Raw genomic sequence first — 26765 nt, forward strand, 5'->3', positions numbered from 1 at the left:
GGGGGGGGGTCTGTTCCTTCTTCTAGGGTGGGTTTTCTCGTTGCAGAGTGTGGGTGGTGTTTGGGGAACACAGGAGGGCAGTGCCTTGTCTCAGGAAGGCAGAGGGTCAGGCTGGAAGTTTGAAACAAAACCTCCACGGGAACCCAGGGCTCCGAGCTCCCAGCCCCCCGGCTCTTTCTAACAGATCCACTGAGACCTCCAGACAGGATGCGAGGGTCCCCAGGAGCCCAGGACCGCGTCTCCGCTGGGCCCTGTCCGACCTGTGTGAACCCTTTGCAGTCCGACAAGGCGCCCCGGTGGCCTGGGGCCGAGCGTCCAGGAGGGGGCGCGGGGGCTGGGCCGGCGAGGGGCGCGGGCGGGACCCGCAGTTACAACGGAGAAGCATCTCTCCGCGCCGGGCTCGGCGGGGTCCTGAGAGATGAATGGGGACGGCTGGGCCAATCCGCGGACAGGATTCACAGCCGCGAGACCAGGGGGCCAATCGGATCCCGGGCGCGGCAGCGAGGCGGGGACGGAGCCAATCAGCTGTGAGGACAGGGCCAGGGGCGGATCCGCGCGGAGTTTCAAATCGGCCAGGGTGGGCGAGGAGCAGCTGTGCTCGGCGTCTGGTCGACGTTGGGGGCTGTTAGGTGAGTGCGGGTCGTAGTGGGGCTTCTGTTCTGAAGGGACCACGGGGTGGGGGGGAATGAGGGGCGATGGGAGAATGGCACTCTAGTTAGGATGGGCACGGCATGTGGGCGTGTGGGTATCGCAAGGTGGAAATTGGGGTGTCTGGTCAGCCGCGGGGTCCGGGCGGGAGCGCGTTGGGTCAGGGTGTTTGTGAAAGAGCCGCTGATGGTGCCCTGGCCAAGTGCTGAGGCTCGGGAGGGCCGGCCCTGACTCTGCCTCCCTCCCTGAGGCAAAAAGCGGAAAAGAGGTTGGGATGAAAAGCCGGCTGTGTTAGACGCTTGCGGCAAGGGACGGCAGGAAATGCTGACCGGCCTTGTAGGGCCTCTGCCCTCTGCTGGACCTCGCGGGCCCCCTTCCAGGAAGCATCCTGCTTCTGACTGCCAGAGCTGCCAAGTGTCCACACCCCCAGCCTGAGCCATCCACCCCACCCCATGGGCCTCCATCCCATCTCTTCCACTGTACCCAGGCACTCTGTGGAGCCTGGGAGTGGGGGATGCCTTGCTGACCTGCCTTTCCTCCCCCTTCTCAAGGTCTAGCGGACAGAACAGACTCTTGGCCAAGCAGATGGCCTCTCGGTGGCCGGGCGTGGGGGTCTCCGTGCGCCGAAGATCTCTCCAGGACCAGGAGCAGCTGGAGGAGAGTGCGGTGCTGCAGCCTGCAGTCGGCCATCCGGAGACCTCCAGCCGGGCTCTGGGCTCCCTGTGCAGACAGTTCCAAAGGAGGCTGCCCCTGAGAGCAGTCAGCCTCAACCTGGGGCCTGGCCCCTCCTGGAAACGCCTGGAAACCCCAGAGCCAGGGCAGCAGGGTCTCCAGGGTGCGGCTCGCTCAGCTAAGAACGCCTTGGGTGCCATGTCCCAGGTAATGCTGACAGTGCTAACCATCCATTTATGGAGGTGCCAACGGCTGCTGCCCTCAAGGAACCCCCAAGAATATAGACTCCATGAGGACGGGGACTTTGACGCTTCCTATTGATGTAACCCAGCACCCCAAATAGTTCTGGCACTCAACAAATAGTTGAAGGAGTGAATGAAAACAGTGTCATGGAAGAAAAGATCCTCACGGTGCAAGGTGATAAGAGCTGTATTGTGATAGGAAATTGCAAGGAAGCAGCTGATGGTGGGGGGCCCCCAAAACAAGCTCAGAGGGTGAAGGCTTCCCAGAGGAGGTGACTCCATGGAATTCACCCAGGAAAGGGGGAGCATGAGGAGTCTAAGGCAGGCGCAACAGTGTGAGCCCAGACCCAGAACGGAGGGAGGACTGGCAGGAGCTTAGTCTGGGCGTGGCCAGAGAACAGACAGTGAGATGGGGCAGAAGAGAGGCTGGTGTGCTCAAGGTGTTAGTCTCCCAAGAGTGCCTGGGAGCCCTGGGGGCCAGTGGGGAGAATTTTCAACAGGGTGGGAATTGAGTCCGATTAGCATGTTAGAACTTGTTCTTTAGCTACTCGATGGAAAAGGGGTCAGAAGCAGATTCCCCCTAAGGGGGCCGGCGGCCTGGCCTTGCAGAGGACTGAGCAACTTTAAGAGCTACTCAGAAGGTAGATGTGAGAGGATTTGGTATCAGATGAGATGTGTGGGCAGGAAGATGTCACACATGTTGGGTGTGAGGTGCCTGTGGATGCATCTTCGAACCTGGAGCTGGAGATGTGGAGAGGGGTCCCCTAGAAATGACCGAGGCCAGGAGAGAGAATGGACCTCCATGGAGAGAACTGGGGGGCCGGGGGAGTCTCCTTGGTGTCTGATGGAGAAGCTGAAGATGTGGGAGAGGGAAGCTGTTGCTAGACCCTTTGCAGAAAGTTCTCTGAGCCAAACGTTAGTCCTTGTCTGGAAGGGCCCAGTGATCGTTTTAATCCCCCGGGGCTCCGAGCAGCCTGCCCACTCACCAGAGGTGACTCGGGGCTGCGCTAAGCTCTGCACTCCGGTTTGCTGAGGCAAAGACAGTCTAGCTGAGGAAGAGCCTTCACAGCCGTCCCCCAGCTGGTGCGAAAGGCCCAAGAGTTAGGGCTTGATCCTGTGGGCAATGAGGAGCCATAGAAGGGTTTTGAGCAGTTGAGTGTCATGATCAGAACTACCTTCGAGAAGGGTCTCTGCATACGAATGTGGAGGATGGACTAAAGCGAGTGAGACCAGAGTGGAGACCAACTATCTCATGGTGTCCTGGGGGGTTGGCCTGGTCTTCTGGGCCTTGCTTTTGAGTCTGTGGGTCAATCTATGTTCCAAAAGAGGGTTTGGACTTAGACAAACGCAGGCGCTGTGAGCCAGAGTGGCTCTGCTGTGACCACGGCACTCACGCCCAGGTCCATGCACAGGCCCATGGCCCTATCACACGGACTCATCCACATCCCTCAGCCTTGAGACGGAAAGCTGCCTGTATCTGTAGGATGGTGGGTGGAGAGACGGCCTGGAGACTTGGGGGAGCTCCCCTGTGGCTTGTCTGTGCTCACCTTTCCGTGTCCCTGTACAGAGAATCCAGGAGTCCTGCCAGAGTGGCACCAAGTGGCTGGTGGAAACCCAGGTGAAAGCCAGGAGGAGGAAGAGAGGGGCCCAGAAGGGCAGCAGCCCCCCAGCTCGCAGCCTGAGCCAGAGGAGCACCCGGCTGTCTGCAGCCGCCCCTGCCCATGCAACCCTGGACCCCTGCGAGAGGGAGCAGCTCAGCCTCTCAGCCCAGAGAGGCCCATGGGGCCCCCCACTGCGGCGGTCCCGGAGGGAGGCTGCCTTCCGAAGCCCCTACTCCTCGACAGAGCCCCTCTGCTCCCCCAGGTAAGAGGAACAGAGTTTGCCCAAAAATACCAACTGGGCCCCAGGGGCATCTGAGCCCCTCCTGGGGCCACCTGGAGCCAGGGGCACCCTGAGCTGAGTCACATGTGTGTTCTGGCCCAGCTCTGCCCCTCCCTGGAAGGGTCCTGGGGAAGTCCTTCAGGGAGCTAATCTGTCACAGTATCACACTCACCCAAACCACCTGGTGAGCCCAAAAGCCAGTTTTGAAGGCATCTGGAGGCTGAGGCTCAGTTTCCAAGCAGGGAACGGCAGAGCACACCTGTCTACAAGACCACCTGCCCTTGACCTTGGCCTCACAGGCCTTGATCCATCTGTTCTCTGCCAGATGCTCCAAGGCGCTCTGACGTCACTTCCTGGAGTGAGGGTCTGGGGTGAGGCGTTCCCAGCCCCCACTGGTCATCTCCAGGACCCAGTGCTGGGTTGGGAGGGGCTCCCACCACAGGTTTCCAACCAGTCACTGGTACATGTGGCTTTTCCTCTGGTTCAGTGAGTCTGACAGTGATCTAGAGCCTGTGGGGACAGGAATTCAGCACCTCCAGAAATTGTCCCAAGAGCTGGATGAGGCCATTGTCGCTGAAGAGAGGTGAGTTGGCATCCCATGCTTCAAGGTGAAATGGCCAGGAGGGCCCCCCGAGCCATGCCATGTTTATAGGCAGACCTCTGGTTCTGGCTCTATGACCTTGGCTCTATGTGACCTTGGCCAGCCCCTCCCCCTCTCTGAGCCTCGGTATCCTGGTCTGCAACATGAGAAGAGATGAAAAACCTAGATAGGGTGGTGATTAAGGATGTACCCTGGGCGTGCGTGGCCCCCTGGGCCTTGGGATCCCACATTTCTCCATCACCTGGAACCTCCCATGTGGCCAGGGACCTGGTTCCTGAAAGACCTGCCCGGCCCCCAAGGCCCCCCATGGCTCCTCTGTGCCCTGACCACCCATGGAATTGGGAAAAGTTCCATGGCCACTGGGAGTTCCTGGTCTGCCTGCTCAGGACGCCATCGTGCGGGCAGGGCCCGGGTCAGGAGCTGCGCTAACTTGGGGCTGTTTCCCTATTTGTACATGGCCGTGATGAGCTTTCAGGTGGGGCCCTGCCAGCTCTGACTGTATGTCAGGGGGGCCACGTTCCTTCCCACCATGTTGCCAGGTCAGGTCTCATCTAGTCCAGGCTGGGGGGGCCCCTCAGAGCCTGCAGAACACAATGGCATCTGCCCCTCCCACTTTCCCATCTCTAGTGGCGACATGACCATTTCTCTCATTCGTGACTGAGGACAGTGCCCTTCAGGTAACACCCTCTCCCAAGCATCTTTCTCAATTCATCTTCCTCCTCCTATTTCTCCTCCTCCTCATGCATGAGCACGTACGCATATTGCGAGGCACGTTAAAGAACCAAGTCTTTTCTGGAAAAACCCACAGAGCTGATGGGCCCAGCAGAGTAGGAAGTGTGCAAGTCTTCCTACCTGCTTGGAGTCAGACTGCTGACCCACTGACCTCATCACTAACTGAGCATTCCGGGGCCCCAAGCCGCTAGACCACCTTTGGACTCCTCATTTGCGGAGAAGGCAGGCTAGGTGTTCCCACCTCCCCTGCCTTGGGGGGCATGAAGGGAGCTCTGTCTTGCAGGACACAAGCCATATCTGGCCACCATACCCTCAGCCCCAGGATCTGTGCCTCCCCATGACTTCCTGGAGGAAACCCCCTGGAGACGGCAGCGCCCCTGGGTCACACTAACAAGGACTTGACTGACATGGGCCCAGATGGAGGTTGCTCTGGGGCCTCTGCTCTCCTGTTCCGGTCACATCTAGGTCCACCATGACATCCTGCCACCGTCCAAGAGTGACTTGGGGAGACCTCGGAGAGGGGCGGGGATTGTTCAGGCTACTCCCCTTTTGGGCTTAGGAACTCATCCCACACTTGAGCCTCACGGTTGCCTCGTTTGCAACGTGAGGCGCAGGCAGCAGAAGATATTTGAAATCTCCAAGCTGGGTCTCCAGGAGCGGGGTCTGCAGAGAATTATCGGTCATCCTGTGTCACCTGTGCCAAGGCCCTCAGGAACCCAGCTCCGCCCTGCTCCCCCATCGGAGCCCCGGGAGAAGGGATAGGAGAGCCTCCCAGGCCCTGAGACCCTGGCCGCCCGGGACCTGTTCATGCTCTCAGCACGGGGCACGGTGGGTGTGTAGGGATGGGGGTAGCACATTCACTAGCAATTTCTGCCCTTTGTAAATTATTTAAGAAATCTGCTTTATCATTTTATTAGAAAGAAACCAGTATGAGACTTTCCTAGATAATGTTGCTTTTTCATAAATAAAGACTCTCTTTCCATATTTGACGTCTCTTCTGTGTCCCCACACCACTCTGGGCAATAGGTCTGTGGTTTGGGGCCCAGCTTTGCTCCCTCACCTCACCCTGCCCCCCACCCCCGACTCCTGCTCCGAGCCAGCCTGCCCCCCACGCAGGGAGAACACGAACAACGGGAAAGCCAGCTCGGCTCAGCTCAGCGCGAAGCCCATTTTAAAGGCAAATAAGGTTTTTATTTAAGTGACAACGTTTGAGAGTTAAAAACCAGCTCACGTCAAAATCAAGACCAGTTGTAAAAATCTTTTAACTCCGTAATGCTGTTTTTGTCTTGTTAGAAATCTGATATTTTACATTTTCTTTTCTAACGGATTTTGTACAAGGCAGCCATGAGGAATATAATAAACCTTTTTCACCACAGAACCACCCACCACAGACAATACTGAGAGTTACACACTTAGGAACAGTCAGACCACGGACAAGATCAGACAGGCTGCCACCACGGAGTAAACGAATAGAAAAGGACAGCGGGGTCCAAGGGTGGGGGTCCCCGTGAGCGAGCCGCCCTCCTGTCCTGCCCCTCCTTGGCATCACCTGCCTCTCCTTGTCCCAATAAGGGTGGGGTCAAACTCTGATTTTCCTCCCAACCGCCCTGGTGGCCTCTCAACAAGGAGAGCCTGACCCGGGCCAGGCCTTGCAGTTTGGACTTAACCTAACTATGATTTTTAAGTAAGTCCCCCCAGGCCCAGAAGGAGAGTAAGGAGGGAGCGGATGTTTCTTTTGGCTGAGCCAAAAAGACTAGGTTTCCAGAGCACTTGGCACCCAAACCCCCGGGGTTTGGCGGGAAAGTTGACTGTTTAAGGCGGGGTCAGCTGCAAGGCTCCTGGAAGTCAGGGTGCCCCTCCCAGGCGGGGTCACACCCAGGCTGGGTGAGAGAGTGTCCAGGCAAAACCAGTGCCACCTCTGGCCCCATTTCCACCGGCCTCAGTGTCCGGCTTTCATCTAAAAATGGCACCACGTTTGTCTGCTGGACACTTCCAGGGTGCGGGTATGGACTCCAAACGGGTAACAGTAGGGTTTAAAAACCAAGAGATCCAGCCTCCCTTCTTTCAGAGGGCCCACCCCCCAGGAATCTCTGGGATATTGGGGGGCAAACACATGTGTTTTCTGTGGCCCAGCACACAGACAGGAGGGCCGCTCGCCCAAACGCACGAAGAGGCTACTCTTCTTCAAACTCTGCGGAGCCCCAGGGAGGAGTGGAGAGCTTCAGGGAAACCCAGGATGCCAGCAGAGCAGGCTCAGGATGCACCCGACCCCCAGCAGGGTGAACGCAGAGGAAGGCGGCCGGCAGGGAGCCGGGCAGGACAGCCGCCTGGTCGGCAGGACGAACATGCCAGGCGAGAACAAGGAGCTTTGGTCAGGCGGGAAGACCCGTTTCCCAGCTCCTGGGGAGCAGGCACACCGGGAGCTAGAAGGATTCTCTAGAAAACAGCCGGACTGGGGGTCACAGAACTACTCGGAGAGAGGCAGCGGCTCCCCGTCCGGAGAACAACACGACTGGGTTCTTTGTTTTTCTCCAACTGAACTGGACGGACAGCACAGAACACACCACTGGGAAAGTGCACGTTGGTCACAGGTGCCGTGAAAGCTGCACTGAACGGACGTTGTCTGAGTGGGTCACTATACAGAACCGCACACGCACACACACCGTCACACACACCAGCTAAAGCCCCTAGGGAGTCGTGTTCACAGCCTCTCACTGTACACCATCAGCATCTCAGGTGTGAGTCACCAGAGCCCCAATCCTGGGCTCTGGAAGGAAGGAGTGGTGGCCTCCTGCTGGGTCCTGCGTCCCCGCTCCGACCCCCAGAACCACAGAACCCTGCTTGCTCGGACTCCAGATTCCCTAGGGCCCCACTCTCTCTCTCCTGCTCCCAGCCTGGAGTTCTCAGAAAGGGCCCAGCGAGTCTAACTGGGGGGGAAGAGCCCCGCACTGATTACTTCATCAGCTGCAAGTGACGCATCAGTGGCCTCCAGAAAAAGGAGATAGTGGAGTTTCCAGGACTCAGACTAAGCCTGCCCGAGTTTAACTCAGGGTCTATTTTGGAAAGGATGGGGAGGATGAGGTGGCTGTGCCATACGAGCTGGTGCCTTATGGAGAGCCAGGAAGGATGAAGTGTTAAAGGAGGATGGGCCCGTGTGAGCCTCCAGGAGGCAGGACTAGAGGGGAAGCTGAGGGTGATGGCCCCACCCCAACAGCCTTGCCAGCAGCTCCGGGATTGGGTGCCGACGCAGTGCCAAAAGGGGGCAGAGGGCTGGCAGACAGGTCGGGCAGACGTGGCAGGAGCTGGCAGACTGGAGAAGACACTTTTCTGAGAGAGAGCCGGGGTGGGGGCTGGGAGTCGGACCCCTTGGGCCTCAGCAGGGTGCCCAGTTTGCCAGGCGATTCGCAGCAGCGATGCCAGCCGCCCCCATCAGCAGCCACCGTCCGGGGGGATGTTGGCCACGTGGGAGCTGCAAGAGGTAGACATTGAGCAGAAGCGACACTGAGCTGACACAGTTGCCTGCTGTTTACAGACGTCTGGGCCCTGGGGCAGCCCGGCCCCTGACACAGAGCGCTGGCTGAAAGAGCTACAACCAGCCTCGGTGACAGCCCGCGCGGACTCAGAGGCGGGCCCACGTGGCCAGGGAGCAGGGGGGAGTTCTGGAGACCAATGCCCAGGCCACGGGCTCAGCAGCAGGAGGGCCTGAGCAGGCTTTGAGGGGCCCCAGGGGAGCCAAGCCCTGCCAACCTCGGGACGACCCGGGGGAGGTCATGGGCACAAACGAAGCTGAGTGGCAGGAGGAAGGGAAGAGAATGCAACAGTTTGAGCCAAAATTACGTGAATCCCAGAACCCTGGGATCTCAGCTCTATGCCTTCCAGGAGCCATAAGGGAGAAATCGGTCTGTGCAGAGCTGGGGAGGGGGAGCCAGACCTGTCCCTCTCTGGGGATGTCTCTGTCCCTAGGACGCCAGGGTTACACATCAGTGCAAAGCGCCCCTCTCCATGGAGCAGGGGTCCCTTCATAGCCCACCTCCCCCACACACAGAGGGGCTTCCTTTGAAGGAGTGGAGCGGGAGCTGCTCCATCCGGCCCACTCAGAGCCCCTCCCAGACAGTGCGGAAGGGACAGATCACTGGACACTCCGAGGGGCTCTTAGGCCTGAAAAGCCTCCAGGCGCAGAAGCGCAGGACAGCCTAAGAGTCAAAAACTCACACGGATCTTAGCTGGGTAGACCCCCTCCAATCACATAAGGAAGGCAGGGCCCAGAGAGGGCAAGCAACCAGCTCAAGAGCTCACAGCCAGCCCAGCTAGGCCAGAGCTCAAGGCTGCAGCCTCACAGGGGAGGGCACCCAGCAGGACTCTGGGAAGAGGAACACCTGTCTGTCCTCAAGGGCCGTAGGAGAATGGTGAGGACACTGAGGACAAGGAGGGGGAATAATGGACAGCGGCAGGAGGACAGACCATCAGCACCAGATCCCACCCCCCAAGGGCCACGGACTGACACAGCGAACACAGGATGAGCCCTGGGGACATCTCACTCCCAGAAAGTGGCCACCTTGCCATAGTAGAGCCAGGCCCAAGACGGTGACCCCGGATGTCACAGGAAGAGCAGGCACAAATGCCACTCACCCCTCCACCATACAGCCATGAAGCTGTACCTGCCAGGGCTGTTGATCCCTAGTCTGGGGGCTTCTCCCTTTAGGGCCCGCCTAGCATCGCTACCAAAGCCTCAGGAACTCAGAAAGACGGGAGACTTCGTCAAACCCTCCAGCTCCGGGCAGGCCTGCCCCCGGGACCACACAAACATCAGCCCTGACTCGGGCTTGCCATCTCAAGCTTGGGGGAGGCAGCAGCAGCTGCGCGGAGACCCCCGGACCTCACCCCCTCGCAGCCCAGGGAACCCCTCAGGGCTGGGCAGGGTCCCTCCCCACTCTGGTCGGACACTGCTGGACAGACACGGGAGGGAAAAAGCAGGAAAAGGCCTGTGTCGGGGAGAAGGCAGCCCCTCCGGTCCCCGCAGGCGGCCTGGCAGGGTCCCCCTGCTCTGCGCACAGCCCGGCCCTCAGGGCACCGACTCGAACTTGGGGGGCCCACGCGCCCAGCTGAGCGCGGGCAGGGGCCGCTCGTGGTCCTTGTCGGACTCGGGCTGGCTCTGCGCCCGCTCGGGCTTGGGGTTGGCGGGCGGGTCGGGCTGCTGCACCGACATGGTCCTGCGCAGGTGGTTGCGCTTGCGCAGGAACTCGGGCTGCGCGTGCAGGCCGAAGCTGCCCTTGCGCAGGATCATGCGCGAGTTGTTCTTCTTCGGGCGCGAGCGGTGGCTGGCCTCCAGCGCGGCCAGGTGCGCGGCGTAGCCCTCGCTCAGGAACTGCGGAGGAGACAGGCGTCAGGCCAGCCGGGCTGGGTAGGCCCTGGTCCTGCCGCCCGAACATGGCCCTTTTCCTGGAACACGCTGCCATGGGGTCTTCAGTTTTCTGTGGAACCTCCCAGAAGTGGGGAGCTCATTACCGTGAAAGCCTCCCTACCCAGCTTTGGACAACAGAGCGCTTCTATCTGTACCCGTGGGATAGGCCAAGTTCTCCAGATTCTTGATGGGGTGAAGCTCCCATCCTGGTCACTCTCACTGAAATCCCAAAATGTAAGTCTCTTCCACCATCCAGCTTCTTGCAATGTCACTCCGTGATTGTCTGGCCCTCGCAGCTTCCCTTCTTGCCAGTCCCTCCCCCACGGTGTCCTCAGAACCTTGCTACTCAAAGTGTGGTCCATGGACCAGGGTCAGCAGCATTTGGACCCTTGATGGGCAGAATCTCAGGCCCCACCCCAGGCCAGTGGAATCAGAATCTGCATTTCAACAAGATCTCCAGGTGACCCGTGTGCATGTTAATTTGAGAAGCCCTCACTTCTCAAACTAACTCTGAGCTCCCACCATCTTCTGACCCTCTGGTCACTCTGGTCACTGACCACCCCTGCTGGTCACTGTCAGACACCTTATACTCAACATGCCCCAAAAGGAGGTCATCACCTTCCTTTCAGTCTGCTCCTTCTCCAGCCTGCTTCTCAGTCCCAATAATGGCACCCCCCCCACCCGGTCACCCAAGCTAGGAACTGGGGTGCCAGGCTTGGCTTGCCTTCATCCCGCACCTCTGATCTGTTCATTCTCAAATCCCACCCATCCTGCCTGGGAAATGCCTCTAAGACCCTTCGCCTTCTCTCCATCCCCCGCCCCTTCCTCTAATCCGCCTTCCACCTGCAGCCTGGGGGATGGCTCTGAATTACAAACTCACCCCCAAGACTTAGGGGACGGAGTCCCAACCTGGCAAGGCACACGGGCCACTCCAGCCACCCCATCCCTTCCTCCCACATCACACTCAGCCAGCCTGGGTCACCTGCATGTCCCAGAATAGGCATAATAGGCATGTGCTCTGTCATATGACCTTTGCTTTTGCTTCTGCTTCTGTCACAAATGCTCCTCCAACCTCAGGCCCTTTCTGGCCAATTCCTTCAAACTCCTGAAAACCAACCTTGCCCCTGAGTCCAGCTCAGCCGCATCTCTCTGGGGCCCCACAATTCTCTGTGCTCCCCATCATGCACTACAGCTCTTGCCATACTGCACTGTCATTGTCTGCCAATATTTCCATCTCCCTCACTACACTGGATGACATGACATCCAATTCCACCAGGGATCTCCCCTGCACCCAACACAGGGCCTAGTCCAAGGCAGGTGCCTGGGAGTGTTTGTTGAATGAATGAATGAGCAAATGATGGAATGAACAAATAAATGACTGAATGAAGGAAGGAATGAACCATCTACTTCCCCCAACCCTTTCCCTGGCCCTCACCCCTCAGCCCCCAGCCAGGCCTCTACCCACCTGGCACTGGGTTTGGTACTTCTTGGTGGGCCGGCCCACAATGAAGATCTGGGAGGGTGGCAGGCCCAGCACGCTGTAGACAGAGATGTCCTTGGTGGAGCCATAGGCCGCGCTGATTTTGATGAAGCACTGAAACACAGGGCAGCTCATGGAGGGAGAGGGGAGGTCCAGTCGGCCCCCTTGGGAAGTCTTCCTAGGACCACCCCCCACCCCGGGAGCCCCTGCTTGGGCACCCTTCATCTGCACACTTAGACTCCAAGTCATGGGTCCGCCCTGTGTCAGGAACCAGCTGCAGCAGTGGCCTCCTCTCCCAGCCCTGACCCCGACCCCACACCCAGACCCCAGGCCTGATACAGGGCTCTCCTTGGAAAGTCATGGCCACACCGTCTGCTGACCCCGCTCCAGTGGCACTATTCATAGGTTATGGAACAATGGGGCAATGTGCTTCTTCATGGACACAGAAATTTGACTTCCCAATTTACACATCACAGGGCCAAGACCGGAGGCCACTTCTGTCTGGCCCCTGACCCTGGGCCAGCCATACCAGGCCAGACTGAGGCATGCCATGTGGCTGCTGCCTGTTGCTGACTGGTCCAACGTCCTCCCCAGAGGCCTCATCCCAGGTCAGAGAGTTGCCCAAGCTCCTCCTCGCGCCAGGTCACTTCCAGACCCTCACCCACCCCTCCAAGGGGCTCACCGTCCAGCTGCTCCTCACTCTGAGCCCCCCATCTGTGCCATCTTCTCTTCTCCCACTCACCCTCCCCCCAAGTTCACTGGAGACTTCTGTGGTCCCTGGTCTCAGTGTTCCTTCCTGCTAAGTCCCACCATCACTGGGATGACTTCCTGCCCACGTGGATAACACACCTACCCCCTCAGCCTCTGGGCCTCTTTAAGGTCAGTGGCTATCGCCTCCCAGACTGAACCCGGAACTGCCCCCTCTGAACTCCGAACGTCCACATCCCCAAGCTGACCCCGCTCCTTCCCTTCCATGCCTCTTACAGCTCCCACACCAGCTGCCTCTGGCCTCATCGACACCTGTGTTCTGTGCACATGCCCTCCTGCCTCACCTCCTCATCATCTCACCCGGGCTCCCTGTGGCATGCCTGTGCTCTCCAGCCACCACTTGGGATTCTCCGGCCTCCTCGTGCTCCTCCCACACCCACCTGGCCATGCCTCAGCCCTGGAATTTCTCCACCCTCCACCTTCTCCCTTTCTATACGCCAGCTGCTGAGAGCTGCTGGAGAAACACAGAACCACACAGCTCTGGCCCTACGTCACCTTTCTGCTCCCACCAAAAAAGTTTTCCCGATTTTACCTCCCTCCCTGAACCGCCACCCCATCCTGCAGGTGACTTTGCCTTGGATATTGAACCAATAGAGGCCTTCCTCAGCCCACTGCCCTCTCCTCGCCAGCCTTTGGCTGAGAGGAAGGAGCAGCTCACTCCTGCAACCTCAGTCCACGACCCTCCGAGCCGAGACCACCCTCTCTGCTCCCCACCCGCCTGCTTCTGCCCCTTGGGTGGGGGAGTCCCTTCCCCAGCGAGGCCATCAGTGTCCAGTCTTCATCGAGTGGACGGTCCTCACTGTACCTCCTCACAAGAAGGGGACTCTCCTCCCTGACACCCGGAAGCTTCTCTCTCCTGGCCCCCTCCTGCTCTGGTCCTCTCTGGTCCCTCCGCTGCCTCCTCTTCCTGCTCTGGAGGGCCCAGCGCTGACTCTTCTCACTCCCATCTTCTGGCTTCACACACCTGCTTCACGCTGACACCCCCAGTCTCCACCTGCAGCCCAGGTGCACTGGGGCCGACGTGGCTGGTGTCCCATGGCCACCCCAGCCTCGATGTGTCCACAACTGATCTCATCTTCCTCCAGCGGGTCCTCCTCTGTGTCCCCCTCATTTCATTCACTCGTTCATTCTACTAACATTTACTGAGTGCCTACTGTGTGCCATCATTGTCCCAGATGCTGGAGATACATCAGTGACAAAGCAGACACAGACTCGGCCTCCATGGAGGCCACGGTCAGGTCAGTAGCACCTCAGTCCCTTCTGGTCATCCAAGACAGACATCTGAGAGCTCCTCACTGCTCCATCCAACCATCACTGAGAACTGACGATTCCACCTCCTGATTCCCCTGCCTGTGCGAGCCTTTCTCTCCATCCCTCGGCCACTGCCTGGATTCTGGTCTTCTGTCTCTTGCTTGGGCAACAGCCTCCTAACTAGCCCCCTGCCTCTCATTTCTCCCGCCACCATGTTCTCCACACAACCGCCAGAGGGACCTTTCTACAACGCAAATTAGACACTGCCACTTCCCTGCTTTAAGCTCCTCCATGGCTCCCCATTGCCCTCAGCAGAGAGTTCATGGTCTTGGGCTGGTTTCCAAGGTTTTCAAGGCCTGCCAAGCCCAGGTCCTTGATGACCCCTGGGGGCCTCAGCTCTCCCACTTGACCAGGTCTGACACTTGACACCCCCATCCTGACACCTGCAGCTCTAAGACCATCCCAGGCTCTTTCCTGCCTCAGTGCTTTTGCATATGTTGTTTCTGCATCCACCTGACAAACTTATACTCATGCTTCAAGACTCAGCTCAGAAGTTACCACCTCCTAGAAGCCTTCCCCGGCCTCCCCACTCCTTTCCCCACTACTTGCCAATAGGGACTTTTCTTACTACCCACCAGTACATTGTCAATCTGCATGTCTGTCTTCCTCTAGATCAGGGATTGGCAGACGTTTGTTGTGAGAGAACAGGTAGTAAATATTTTAGGCTTTGCACTCTGCCACAACTACTCGACTGCTCCCGTGTAGCCCCAAAGCAGCCACAGACTACACGTGAGCAAGTCGGCAGAGCTGTGTTCCAATAAAACTTTATTTATGGACACAGAAATTTGAGTTTCATATAATTTTCATGTCCTAAAACATTATTCTTGTTTTGATTTTCCCCCCAATGATTGAAAAGTATAAAAACCATCCTTAGCTCGCAGGTCATAAAAACAGGCTGTGGGGTTAGCCTGTGGGCTGTAGTTTGTCAACCTCTGTTCTAGCTCAGTGGTTCTCTAAATTGTGTAAGCATGAGCATCCTCTGGAGAGTTTGTTAAAACACAGATTGCTGGGCCCTGTCCCCAGAGTTTCTGATTCTGTAGGCTGGGGGCGGGGCAGAGAATCTGCATTTCTAATGAGCTCCCAGGGGCACGGTGCTGCGGGTCCCGGGGACACGGGGTGAGACCCACACACAGCTCTAGGTCAAAGCTGCTGCGGAGAGCACGTCCCACGTTCTGTTTATGTGGCCCCAACACCGAGGACAGGGCAAGGGCAGGAGGCACTTAGCGGACTGCTGAATCAACAACCAGACACAGAGACAAGAGTTCAGGCTTCAGGGTGAGGAGATGAAGGATGAAAGTCTGATGCTGAGATCTTGGGCAAGCCCCGAGCTTCCCTGAGCCTGACCTTCCCCATCTGGCAGAGAGGATAACAATACCCACCTGCAGGGCTGTCAAAGGACCCAGTGAGATCCAGGGAACATGCTTTGCAAAGTGGGCATCGGCTTGCACAATGGGAGGATGCGGAGTAAATGGATGAGGCCCCTTGAGGCTGATAGAGGAGGTGGAGGAGGAGCAGGAGGAGGAGGAGCGAGGAGGTCTCATCTCTCAGCCCGCCCCTGGCCGAAGCCCCAGCCCGGGCCGGGCACTCACCTCCTGCATGAGGTTGCGGAGGAAGATTGCCTTCTGCCGCAGCGGGTCGTGCACCAGCCCGTCCGAGAAGAAGATCATGCCCTGTGGGAAGTTGTGCTGGGACAGCCACGACACCACCCGCTGCTTCTGCATGTCCGGCCGCCCCGTGATGTACAGGATCATGTAGCCCAGGTCCTGCCAGTGCCTGGCGAGATGGCATTGCAGGCTCCAGCCCGGCCCCAGCCCCGTGCAGGCCACCCGCTGCCCGGTGGCCTGCCCCACCTGCTGCCCCCCGAGAAGCCAGAGGGGCTGTTGCAAGGAGCACTACGGAAACAAGGGGGACCTGGAAACGCCGTCTCCCGGTTGAGCCCACGAGCCTGGACATCTCTCCTGGATGATGCGCAGGCACCGCAGGCCCACAACAAAACTGATCCCCGCTGTTGCCCCCTCTGCTCACGTCCCCTCCTCCAGGATGCCACCATCGTCACTCTGGAGCCAGAGACAAGCCGCCTTCAATTCCTCCCTTCTCCCTGTGTCTCCTCCTCGCTCCTCCATCAGTGAGCGAGCCTTTCATTCTTCCAGCAGGATCTTTGCTCCAGCCTCTCACTGTCGCCCACTCCTCTCCTTAGCTCGGGCCCCGCCTCTCACCTGGGAAGCCTCTTTCCCTCCAGTCCCCCTGCTCCAGTCCAACCTGTGCAAATGTGGCAGGCTACTTAACCCCCCAGGACTTCAGTTTCCCCACCTGCAAAATGGGGACAATAGTAACAACAACCATATAGCATTGTCCTAAGGATGAAGCGAATTAACCCCCAACGTGCCTGGCACAGTGTGCGTGCTATGGTGACTTTATTATATCCTTGCTACTGTTTCCATGGCGATTTCTGGAAATCACAAATCTAACCCCGCTACTCCTTTGGCCATTCCTGGCTCCCCCGTGCTCTGAGGTCACAAGTCCTCTCTTCACTAGTGACCCTCCCTGTTCTGCCCTTAGCCTGGCATCTCCCCAGCCACACGGAGCTGCTTTGCTGCCCTGGACGAGCCCTGTGGTCCTCTGCTGCAGACGCTTCGCCTGGACAGCCTTCACGCCTCCATCTCCCTATGTTCCTGTCCTCCATCCTTCCAGGCCCTCTCCACCAGGAAGCCCTCCCTGCTTCCCCAGCAGAATCAGCCTCTCCCTTCTTACAGCACAACAGAAAAGTGCTCTTGGTTGACTTCACGTGGAATCCTGGCTGCAAGATGTCAGGTGCACCCAGACCCATTTGGGGGCTTTTGTGGCCCTAGCCACCAACTGGCTACCATAGGTTGGGGGTTTCTAAACCTGGAAGATGATCTGAGAGATTTGGGGAGGTTTTGTAAGAATGTACAGTCTCCGCTGTCACCCTGGGGGTTCTGGTTAGTTCTGCAGGGGGGCCCAGGGATCCGTGATTACAAAAAGCAGCTTCTGTGACTAGCACAGTTTGGTGAGCTTTGCGGGGGCCCCAGGAGCCCACGTGAAGGAGGTGAGAGCACCGCGTGGACCCCCAGAGAGGAAGGACCACAGCCTCCCCTTCCCAGCTGTGGGAGGGGATGCTAAGGCGGGAGGGGTTTGGAGAAGGTGTCCAATGGGAATAAATGACCCAACCTTACAAGGGGGAGGTTGACCCCTGAGATGGGCTTGAGCCTGTTCCCATGGGGCCAGGGGCATCATGAGGTCCGGAGTCTCCGAGGAGCCCCTGAGCCAGCTGGTGTTCTCTCCCCAAAGCCACCACTGCTACTGGGGTGAGGCAGGGCAGCCCTCTCCCCAACCCCCAGAACTCCCAGGGCCCGGGATCGGTTCTGATCACTTGGAATCCTGGATCACAGTTTCTCACAGCCCTGACTTGTTTCCCCACTGGACTGTGGATTTCCTCCGACCAGGAGCTCCCTCTGCATCAGGACCCAGCATAGAGCCTGGCTCAGGAAAGGGCAGGTGGAGGCAGGGAGCCAGGCAGGGAGGAAGGCACTAAAGTGGCACCTCTTTTGCTTTTCTATTGGCAAAATCCATCCACACCCCTGGTAGTGATACAACAGCCCTGGGGGGCTGCGTGTCCAACCACACCTCCTAATCTGGCCTCCAAAATCCAAGTGCCCTGAACTTGTTCCACCTGGTCCCCACCCATGCTCTGCTTGTCCTTGTCCTTGCCACCCTGCGTCCTCCTGGGCCTATCAAAATCAGTTTTGTAGTTTCTTCTTTTTGCATTTCTGCATTTGCTAATGTTTGTACAATGGCATGGATGGCTTTTGTAAAATAAAAATATATACACATTCGTCCTTCAAGGGCTCTCTCAAATGCCACCTCTCCCAGGAAGCCTGCTCTGCTTTCTCCAATCAGCCGTAATAGCTCCCATCTCTCAGTGAGCACTATGTGTTAGCAAGTCTTGAAAGACAGCCCCCAGTGAGCCACGTGTCCCAGTGTCCACACCCTTCTGTGGTCCCTTCCTCCTGAATCTGGGCTGATCCTGTGACTAGCTCAGAACCAACAGAACACAGAGGAATGGACACTGCGACTCCAAGGCTGGGTCATAAGAAGCCTATGGCTTCCATCGAGGTCTCCAGGACCCAGAGGAAGCCAGCTGTCCTGGGGGGAAGCAGGTGCCACGTACAAAGTCTGACTAGTCTGAGATGCCATGTGGTGAGGAAGCGCAGGCTGCTCACAAGGAGCACCACGTGGAGAGAGAGAAAGAGAGAGCCCAGCCGAGGAGCGAGATACATGAGTTCAGAAGCCCTTGAATATTCAGCCCAGCGGAGCCTTCAGATGACCCCAAGCCCAGACCACCAACTGGCTGCAATCGCTGGAGGGAGCCCACGTGACAACCTCCCAGCAGAGCCCAGTCCATGCACAGATCCACAAGACAGAGTAATAAAGTATTGTCTTAAGCTGCTAAGATTGGAGCCACTTGCTACACAGCGATGGGGAGTCGGAACACAGATTCTATCCTCATTGGGATCAGAACGCTCAGACAGTTAGAATAAATGGAGGAAGGAAAGCAGGGAGGGAGGGTCTGAGGTCTAGAAAGCAGCAGGGCTTTCTCAAGGACCCTCAGTAAATTATTGCTGGAGGGGAAGCCAGGACTTCCCAGCTCCCGACCTGGAGACCAGTGGACTTCCTGGAGGAAATCAGAAAAAACACGCCCATCTGCCCCAGGGCTCTGCCCGGTGAGACATGTCCCTTGCAGGGAGGTAGCACTCACCGGACAACGTCCACTGCCCCCGGCCGGACCTTGGGGTCACTTCCCATGATAGACACACTGGCGGCGAAGGACCCGTCGATGCTGAACACCACGCACTCCATGCCCCGGGGCAGCACCGTGAGGTAGCTCATGGCAAAGCTCTGGTCGCCCCTGAAAGGGACCCACCTGTGTCAGCCCTGCACTCAGGGTCAGCCGTCGGCCGGAGGCCCGAGGTCCACCAGTGGCCAGGGGCAGAGCTCAGTCTGGGGCAGGGTCAGAGAAAATCCAGGCGGCATCCCATGACGTCACACCTGGTGACCTCGTCCTTTTTTCCTCTCTCCAGACAGACAGGGATGGGGCCCAAAAGAGAGCGCCCGAGGACTCCCTCTTCTGGACAGGCCTGGCTGGAAGGGCCATAGAAATGTGAACCTGCCATGAGACCGTCCCCTGGGTCTTACCTGACGACCATCTTCACGGGGTAGACCCCGACCCCCAGGCGCCGGGGCCGCGGCACGCTGTATGTGATCCGGCCGCTATTGTTGGTGATCTCAGTGTCCAGGTGCACCCAGCGGCCCGAGGCCGGCTCTGCCATCACCAGGATGTCCACCTGCAGGCAGCCAGGGGGCCAGGGGACTCACTGAAGGCTGGGGGGCTGCAGGCTTGGCTTAGGGGCTGGGCTGGGGAACAAGGGCTGGGGCCCTGCCTGCTGCTGTTTCCTGGCTCCCACCACCCTCTCTCTCCCTCTCTCCACTGCAGCCACACTGGCTTCTCATTACTCCTCAGATGCACCAAGATCATCCCTCACTCCTTGCTCGCCCTCCCTGACCTGCCCCGGCAGGGGGAGTATCTCTCTGCCCCGTGCTCCCACCGGCCCAGCCTGCCCTCCCTCAGCCCTTGCCCCACATACCACGTGGTACCCTGAGGCACCTGGTGTGTGAGGGGCCAGCCGAGGAGACCCAGCCTGCATACCTTCTCTCCAGTCAGAGCCACCATGTCGAGGGGCCCGTACATGAAGCGCCCCACCAGGACCTGGGGGCCATCCTCAGCAGCAATCACGTCATTGGCCCGGTGGTTAGCAGTGACGTTCTGGAAGGACAGAAACCAGCTCAACCTTGGAAGAGGGGCTTGACCTCCCTTTTTCATTACATCGTCCTTAGGATTGGCTGGAGGGATGTGGACCTGCTGAATCACGCCTTCCTTTTCATTTCTCTTAGAGTTTCTGAGATGTGTTCCCAGGGAACCCACGAGGAAAACAGACGCTCCGACCCTCACGCTGTGTCCAAGCAGCACTGGGGCTCCTGAAGGTGAGCATTCTCTGCCCCTGATCCTCCCCCGCAGCCCTGGGGTACCAGCCAGTCCTCACAGCCTGCCCTCCCTCCAGTTTCCTAGGCTGGAAACCACCCGGTCACATCACAGCTCACATCCAACAGCCGTTTACCATCCGTCTTTCCTGAGTGGGAGATTTCCCATGTACGAGAGTAGAGAGAATGGTGTAAGGCAGTCCCGTGTGCCTGACCCCAGCTCCAGAATGGCAGAACACCCCCCTCTCCCAACCCTGATGCCAGATCACTCTGGAGCAATCCTGGACATTGCATCATTTTGCCTGTAACCATCCCAACATCCCCATCCTTCTTCACTCTGGTTCCAATTTAGCCCACAGCTCAAAGGCCTGCATTGGCCCAGCCGCCCCCCACTCCCAGCCTGGCTTCAAGACCCGAACCCCACAACAAGGAGGCCCTTCCTGTACAGAACGGCACACGTGGGGCCTCTGCCCACACCTGCATGACCTCTCGCTTGGGTCATGGGCTCTGCTAACAGCTTCTCAATGGAGCTCCTTATTCAAAAACAGACCCTGTGGCAGATCCATCGTCTTTACAAAGCACAGACCTGTTAATACCCAGCACCCTCCAGATGAAGGCCAGATGCTGGGCTCAGGGTCAAAGCCTTGCCTTTAGTCTCTCCTGCTGCCCCCTTCTCAGCCCCTCTGGTTCTTGCAGGCCAGGCTGTGCGGGGCCTCCAGGCCTTTGCTCACACTGGTCCCCCTACCCTACATGCCATCCCTGACCTTCTGCCTCCACACTCCAGTTCATCCACTATGACCCGACAACTTTGTCCCCTCCAACTCCCCAAAGATGGTGTCTGCCTCCTCTCAGTTCCCACGGTATTTTAGTTCCATTCAACAAACATCTGCAGCCAGCTCATCTGCACCGGTCCTGGGGATGCAGAGAGGAACCAGTCATGGACCGAGACCTGGAGACAGTCAAGCGTGGGACACAGGCCCCTTACAAGAACACTGCAGAGGGCAGAGTTGATTCGTGGAAATCAGCGCATGGGAAGATGCTCCACATCACTAGTCATCAGGAAAATGCAAATCAAAACCACAGTGAGATACACCGCACACCACTCGGGGGACTGGATCAAAGAGACAGAGCTGGTGAGGACGTGGAGCGACTGGAACCCTCATACACTGCTGGTGGGAATGCAAAATGGTGCAGCTGCTTTAGAAAAATCCGGCAGCTCCCCAAGTAATTACACCAGAGCTACCATTGGATCCAGCAATCCCACTCCTAGGGACATACCCAAGAGAAATGAAAACATAGTCCACACAAAATTTCTGCACCAGTATTTACAGCAGCATATTCCTAACAGACAAAAGGTGGAAACGACCCAAATGTCCAACAGCTGATGACTGGATAAACAAATGTGGCATGTCCACACAACGGAATATTATTCAGCCGTAAAAAGGAACAAAGTACTGACACATGCTGCAACATGGATGAATCTTGAAAACATCACACTAAGTGAATGAAGCCAGACACAGAAGACAGCATCGTTCGTTATATGAAATGTCCAGAATGCGCAACTTGATCGAGACAGGAGGTAGACCACTGATTGTTTAGGGCTGGAGGGATGGGGGAGAGGGATGGTAATTAAAGAATAAGGAGTCTTTTTGAGATGATGAAAATGTGTTAAAATTGACTGTGGTGATGGTTGCACGCATCTGTGTATACACTAAAATCCTCTGAATTATATACTTTAAGTGAGTGAATTGTATAAAATGTAGTTATATCTCAATAAATATGTTTACAAAAAAAGAATTAATTCATGGAGCAATGATCACCTTCTACCTTTCAGGACTGTTCTTGGGGTCCATGTCTGATGCTCCCATCAGACTAGAAGTGCCTACCAGAGCAGTGGCTGTGTCTGTAAATCCCTATGCTCCACCCCCTAGGCAGAGGGCCTGGGACACAGCAGGCACTGAGGATTGTTTGCTGAGTAAATAAATGAATGTATGCATACCGAACTGCTATTCATACTTCAATACCTTACAAAATTGACTCTTTTCAGGGAGTTAGGGAAGCGCTGCATGGCCTGCCCTGACAATTCTTCTCTCTATTTTCTTCCTAATCTGTGCCTCCCTCTGTCATGGCAAATACCACACCAGGTGAATCAGACTATGAGCCCCATGGCTGTGGGCAGGACTCTCTGATGCACATCCACATCCACAGAGGCCTGGCGTATAGCAATTGATCCTCAGCATGCCCAGTGCCCTGGACCCCCAGCCGTGGTGCTCCCGGGAAGCCAGGCCACTGGGAACCAGCTCCCCATCTCACAGCCCCCAGCCCCGCCCCACGGCGCCATGGCCCTCATCGAAGCCTGAATCCCGGCCTGTGTGAGCAGTGAGCTCTGAGGGGTAAATGAAGGCCTGACCTGCTGGGTGGACACCCAAGCCCCCAGGGGCAGCCCCACCCCCTGAGGCCACAGTCCCAACCTGTATGTGACCCCAGCCTGCACATACCCGCAGCTTGACCTGGGTCCTCTTGCGAAGCCACTTCTCACGGGGGTTAGCGGGGCTCAGTGCCGCGGGATCCAAGCCAGCGCTCTCCTTGATGTTCGAGCTCTCGTAGCGCATCACCTGACAGCGGAGCAGGGCCAGGCCAGCTCGACCCCCTCCCTCCTGCCCAGGGTGTCAGGGCCCACCAGCCTGTGGCCAGCCAGGCCCTCCCCCAGGCCTCCCCACCTCCCAGCCTGGAACCCTCAGGAGGCTGGAGGCCCCAGGACCCATCTCCCTGCCTGCCTGTCCTGAGACACTCTGGCCCGGCTGCAGCCTCTGCCCTCCAGGCCCCCGCTGACCACCACAGACGGGGAGGGGCTGTAGGCTGGACCAACACCAATGGCCAAGGGTTTAATCAATCACATTTACGTGATGAAGCCTCCACAAAACCCCAAAAGGACATGGTTGGGAGAGCTTCCGGGCTGGTGACCACGTGGAGATGTGGGGAGAGGGGTGCCCTCGGGGGGTGGAGGGCAGGGGGTGGGAGCTCGACTCCTGTCCCCAGACCTCGCCCGAGGCATCTTCCATCTGGCTGTGCCTGAGTCACATTCTTTGTAGTAAACCGGTAATCTAGTGAGCAAACTGTTTCTCTGAGTTCCGTGAGCCACTCTAGCAAAGTAATCGAGCCCACAGAGGGGGTCACGGGAACCTCCGATCTATAGTCAGTCGGTGAGAAGCCCAGGTGACAACCTAGACATGCAATTAGCATCTGACAGGGGCGGGTAGTGGGCAGAGTTGTGGGTCTGAGCCCTCACCCTGTGGAACCTGACGCTCTCTCCAGGTGGACAGTGTCAGAACTGAGCTGAACTGCAGGACACCCAGCTGATGCCGGAGAACTGCTTGGTGGGGGGAAACCCACACCCTGGAACTTGTGTCACAATCAGAGTATTGTACCCGACACTGGCTTTACATGCCATCCGAGCTCTGATGACCCCACATTTCTCTCTCTAAGCCTGACGCCCTCCCTAAGCTCTGGACTTGACTCACCTTCCTTCCCAACATCCAACAGGCACCTCACACCTCCCAGGTCCGGACCCAAGACTCGGCGTCCCCCAGCCCACCCCAGCGCTGCTCGTCCCTAACCCTAGGGTGTGGCACCACCACAGCTACGCAAGTGGAAAGCGGGCCCGTTGGATTCTCCTCTTTCCCTCACAGCCCAGACATCAGCAAGTCTGGTCACCACAACTCAAATCCAGCTGCTCCTCAGCACGCCCACCACCAGCAGCCTAGGCCACGCCACCATCTAGAAGTTGGTTCCTATACTTGCCTCATAACAGGCCTCGTGCTTCTAAAAATGCAAGTCAGTTGATATCTCTCCTTTGCTCAAAACCCTGCAGCGGCTTCTCATTGGACCCAGCACAAAATCAAACTCCTGACCTTGGCCATCGAGGCCGCAGGTGATACGAACCCACCCACCTCCCAGCCGCCTTCCCCCAGAGCCCCCTCAGCCACTGCCTCTCTGCTGCCCCTGCTGTGTCACAGCTGAGGACACTGAGACCCATAGGGGGACAGGCATTTATTACTCCAGCCTCCAAGCTGAAACCTGGGTACATTCTCCCATGTAGTTTCCATTTAATTTTCTAGAAAGTACTATGTCATTAGCCAGAAGCCAGTGTTCTTTATAAAACCCACTGTCTGAGTGTGTCACCCCCCAATTGGCTAAATGCTCCAATGCCCAATGTGGCCGCAAGGTAGGCTTCTTCTCCAGACATAGAAGGATGGGGCCCTCCAGAGGTGCCCTTTGGGGACGCCCAGGAAGGGACGGCATTACCTGTCTCAGGATGAAGGCCACCACATCCGTGGACTCCCAGTAGCTGGCGTGGAAGAGGTGGGGCAGGGCCACCGTGGGGAAGGCCGTGAGGACATCCGGGCAGTACAGGGCGTAGTCGATGCGCTTGGCACCCCACCACTTGGCCGTGACTGCAGGTCCGAGAGGGAGGAGGGGACAAAGTGGACTGCCTGGGGCCTCGACCCAAGGGGCAGTGTGGGACCCACTGCACAGACCCAGGGTGGATGGGTCACTCGGGGCACAAGTTTGGGGCCAGAGAGCTCAGCTCAAAGTGAGCTCTGGGGAATACACTGCTCCTCCTCCCACCTCCTCACGACGCCCCAACCCCGTCGCCCACCCGCCCCTCCTCTGGGACGTGTGCTACAAACTGGTCCCAGGAGTGGGGACCCGTGGAGATGTCCACCGTCTCCCCCCATGCCACTGGTCAGCAGGGATTCCCAGTGGGAAAACTAAACGTTGGGATTAGAGCTCTGGCTGAGGTCAGAGCTCAGTCTATGCCTCGAGAGGTCGTGGCTCAGGCCACAGTCAGAGGTCAGGGCCTTGTCCAGGGTCAGAGGTCAAAGTTCTCTCTGAGGTCAGAGTTCAGTCCAGATTGTCATTACGCCCTCTCCTCTGCCCTCCGCAGCCCTGGCGGTGGACCAGTGGCCACCCGGAGGACGGTCCCTCTCCCTCTAATCCAGGCAGGGCCCCCAGAGACCCTCACTCACTTCGGGAGGCGCCCACAGGGGCCAGACTGTCCGAGGACTCTGAGCTGTCGCTGCGGGAGCTGCCCTGGCTCATCCTCCGTCCCAGGCGCCGGGACCCAGGGGCCTGAGCGGGCGAGGCAGGAGCGTCCAGAAGCGGGGGGTTGCCTCGGGCGCTGCCCTCCAGGAAGAGGGGACTGTGGGTGTGCAGGACATCGGCTGGAGGGGGAGTTTCACGGTCAGGGCACAGAAGGGTGTCTCCGAGAAGCCACCCCCGCCGTGCTAGCCCCACGCCAGGCAGGAGGCCGTGCTCCAAGAACCCAGCCCTGGTCCTGCTCCCAACAGGCAGCCTGCACCTGTCACCCTCCGGGGCCTAGCGAGACTCCATTATCGCACCTCGTTGGGCTTCACCTCTTCTAACTTGTGGGCTATGCCAGAACGAGCCGGGGTCCCAACCATCCCCCCACCCCCTGCTGCCCCCAAAAGCACCAGCCGAGGTCCCGGGGTGACCCATAACCACGTGCTCTCGTATCAGACTCCTCTCCTGAGCCACACGGGACTGGTTGAGCCTGGGAGTGGATGGGGCTCCAGCCTGGAGCCAGAGAGCCCTCCGTGACCAGAGAGGGACACATGTTAGGGCGGCGCAGGGAGCTTACAGCACCTCTTCCATCCACGGGAGCTCCTGACGAAGCAGGACTTTGGAAACTGAGCTCCCTCTGAAACAGGGCTGGTTCTTAAGCCTGAATGCGCCACATGCACAGCACTCCCCTCACAGTCCGGCCCAAACCCTGGAACAGGCTCTGGCTAAACCTCCTCAACGGGGAACGGAGCCCATCTCCCCGCCCCTGACTGTCCACCGCAGGCCTCCCCTTGACCTCCCCCAAGTCCACACCCTGCTCACCCCCCCTGAGCCCCAGAGGCCACTGAGGTTCCCCAAACCCACCTGCCTTTGCTGCTGCCATTCCCTCCACCTAGAAGATGTCCCCAAAGCCCATCCTCCAGCTGTTTTTCACCTGCCCAAACACCTTGGCCAAAGGCCCCCTCTTCCATGAAGCCCACCAGGATGAGACCCTCCCTGCTCTACACCTCCAGAGTCCAGGCTGGGCACCGGGGAAGAGCACTCAGCATGGAGCCCTGGACTCTCAGCCAGGGCCAACAGCACAAGTACTATGCTGGCCTGAGTCCCAGGAGCTTGGCCAGGAGCTTGCTGGGGGCAGAGCCTGAGTCTCCGAGCCCCAAGATGCCTCCTACAGAGCAGGGGCTCGCACAGGCTGGCTACGAGGAAGGCAGGTGAGTTGGCTGTTTTCCTGTTCTCTTCCCCCAAGGGCACACAGAGCCTGCTCAGCCGAGACTAGTCACTCCAGCTGCTGACAGCTTGGAGGGCTGGACCAGAGAGGGTGGTCCTGGAGTACCACATGGCTGGGGCCCAGCCTCCAGCTCAGCATACTCTCTCACACCCCCAAGGGCCTACCGAGGAGGAGGGACTGTCCATCGCCCAGGGGGAACCTCTGGTAGCGGGGCACGCTGACCGGTGGCACCAGGTGGAACTTGGGCTCCAACAAGGGCTCAAGCCTCGAGGCAGAGGGGTCTGCACAGTGGAAGAAGCTGTAGACCTGGCTGCAGGCAGGACGCACCTGGAAACCTGCAGTGGGAGGAGACAGGGAGGAAGCCCCTTACTAGAACCTGCTCCCATTGGCCTCGGAGGCTCCCCTGAGTGCTGTTTTCCATAGCCTCCTCCTCTGCTCAAGAACCTGCCATGGCTCCCTGCTACCAACAGGATCAAAGCCATTCTGTTCAGTCGGGCACGCAAGGCCTTGCCACTCTGCCCCGCCTGGGAGGGGCACTTCAGGTGCCCAGCACTGCAGCACCTCCCCCCAGGCTGCTGCCTTCCTTTCTCTGTGCCTTTGCTCAAGCCGTTTCCTCCTGCTAGCAGGCCCTCCCTCCACTATTTCTAGTGGTGAAACTC

The 26765-nt window shown here is 58.3% G+C and overlaps 2 protein-coding genes across 4 annotated transcripts in view; one reads left to right on the forward strand and one right to left on the reverse strand.

Moving 5' to 3' along the window:
- The first annotated feature begins 585 nt into the window (after positions 1-585).
- PIMREG (PICALM interacting mitotic regulator) lies at positions 586-5742 on the forward strand. Of its 2 annotated transcripts, XM_046676927.1 has the most exons (6): positions 586-629; positions 1200-1527; positions 3130-3425; positions 3931-4026; positions 4672-4721; positions 5060-5742. In XM_046676927.1, the coding sequence occupies exons 2-5, from the start codon at positions 1234-1236 to the stop codon at positions 4703-4705; spliced, it is 720 nt and encodes a 239-aa protein (XP_046532883.1). In that variant the 5' UTR covers positions 586-629; positions 1200-1233; the 3' UTR covers positions 4706-4721; positions 5060-5742. The 2 variants fall into 2 exon arrangements, with proteins under 2 accessions (XP_046532883.1, XP_046532882.1); XM_046676926.1 differs by having other exon boundaries at positions 4672-5742.
- A 203-nt stretch (positions 5743-5945) lies between these two features.
- PITPNM3 (PITPNM family member 3) overlaps positions 5946-26765 on the reverse strand; it is a 90231-nt gene continuing 69411 nt past the window's right edge. For both annotated transcript variants that reach the window (XM_046675964.1, XM_046675963.1), the window contains 10 exons: positions 26271-26441; positions 24824-25018; positions 24099-24247; positions 22292-22408; positions 19462-19578; positions 18951-19099; positions 18514-18663; positions 15326-15509; positions 11643-11771; positions 5946-10141 (listed from right to left, as the gene is read on the reverse strand). In XM_046675964.1, the coding sequence (XP_046531920.1) occupies positions 9839-10141; positions 11643-11771; positions 15326-15509; positions 18514-18663; positions 18951-19099; positions 19462-19578; positions 22292-22408; positions 24099-24247; positions 24824-25018; positions 26271-26441 (1664 nt within the window). In that variant the 3' untranslated portion in view covers positions 5946-9838. The remainder of the gene's footprint in view (positions 10142-11642; positions 11772-15325; positions 15510-18513; positions 18664-18950; positions 19100-19461; positions 19579-22291; positions 22409-24098; positions 24248-24823; positions 25019-26270; positions 26442-26765) is intronic.

Source organism: Equus quagga, chromosome 11, assembly GCF_021613505.1.
Source record: "Equus quagga isolate Etosha38 chromosome 11, UCLA_HA_Equagga_1.0, whole genome shotgun sequence".
Classification (NCBI taxonomy): domain Eukaryota; kingdom Metazoa; phylum Chordata; class Mammalia; order Perissodactyla; family Equidae; genus Equus; species Equus quagga.

Excerpts from the sequence above, each read along its gene's own strand:
- PIMREG (XM_046676926.1), top strand. The coding sequence starts at position 1,234 with ATGGCCTCTCGGTGGCCGGGCGTGGGGGTCTCCGTGCGCCGAAGATCT. Across the intron at positions 1,528-3,129 it reads CCTTGGGTGCCATGTCCCAG|AGAATCCAGGAGTCCTGCCA; the intron begins GTAATGCTGACA and ends GTCCCTGTACAG. Across the intron at positions 4,027-4,671 it reads GCCATTGTCGCTGAAGAGAG|TGGCGACATGACCATTTCTC; the intron begins GTGAGTTGGCAT and ends TCCCATCTCTAG.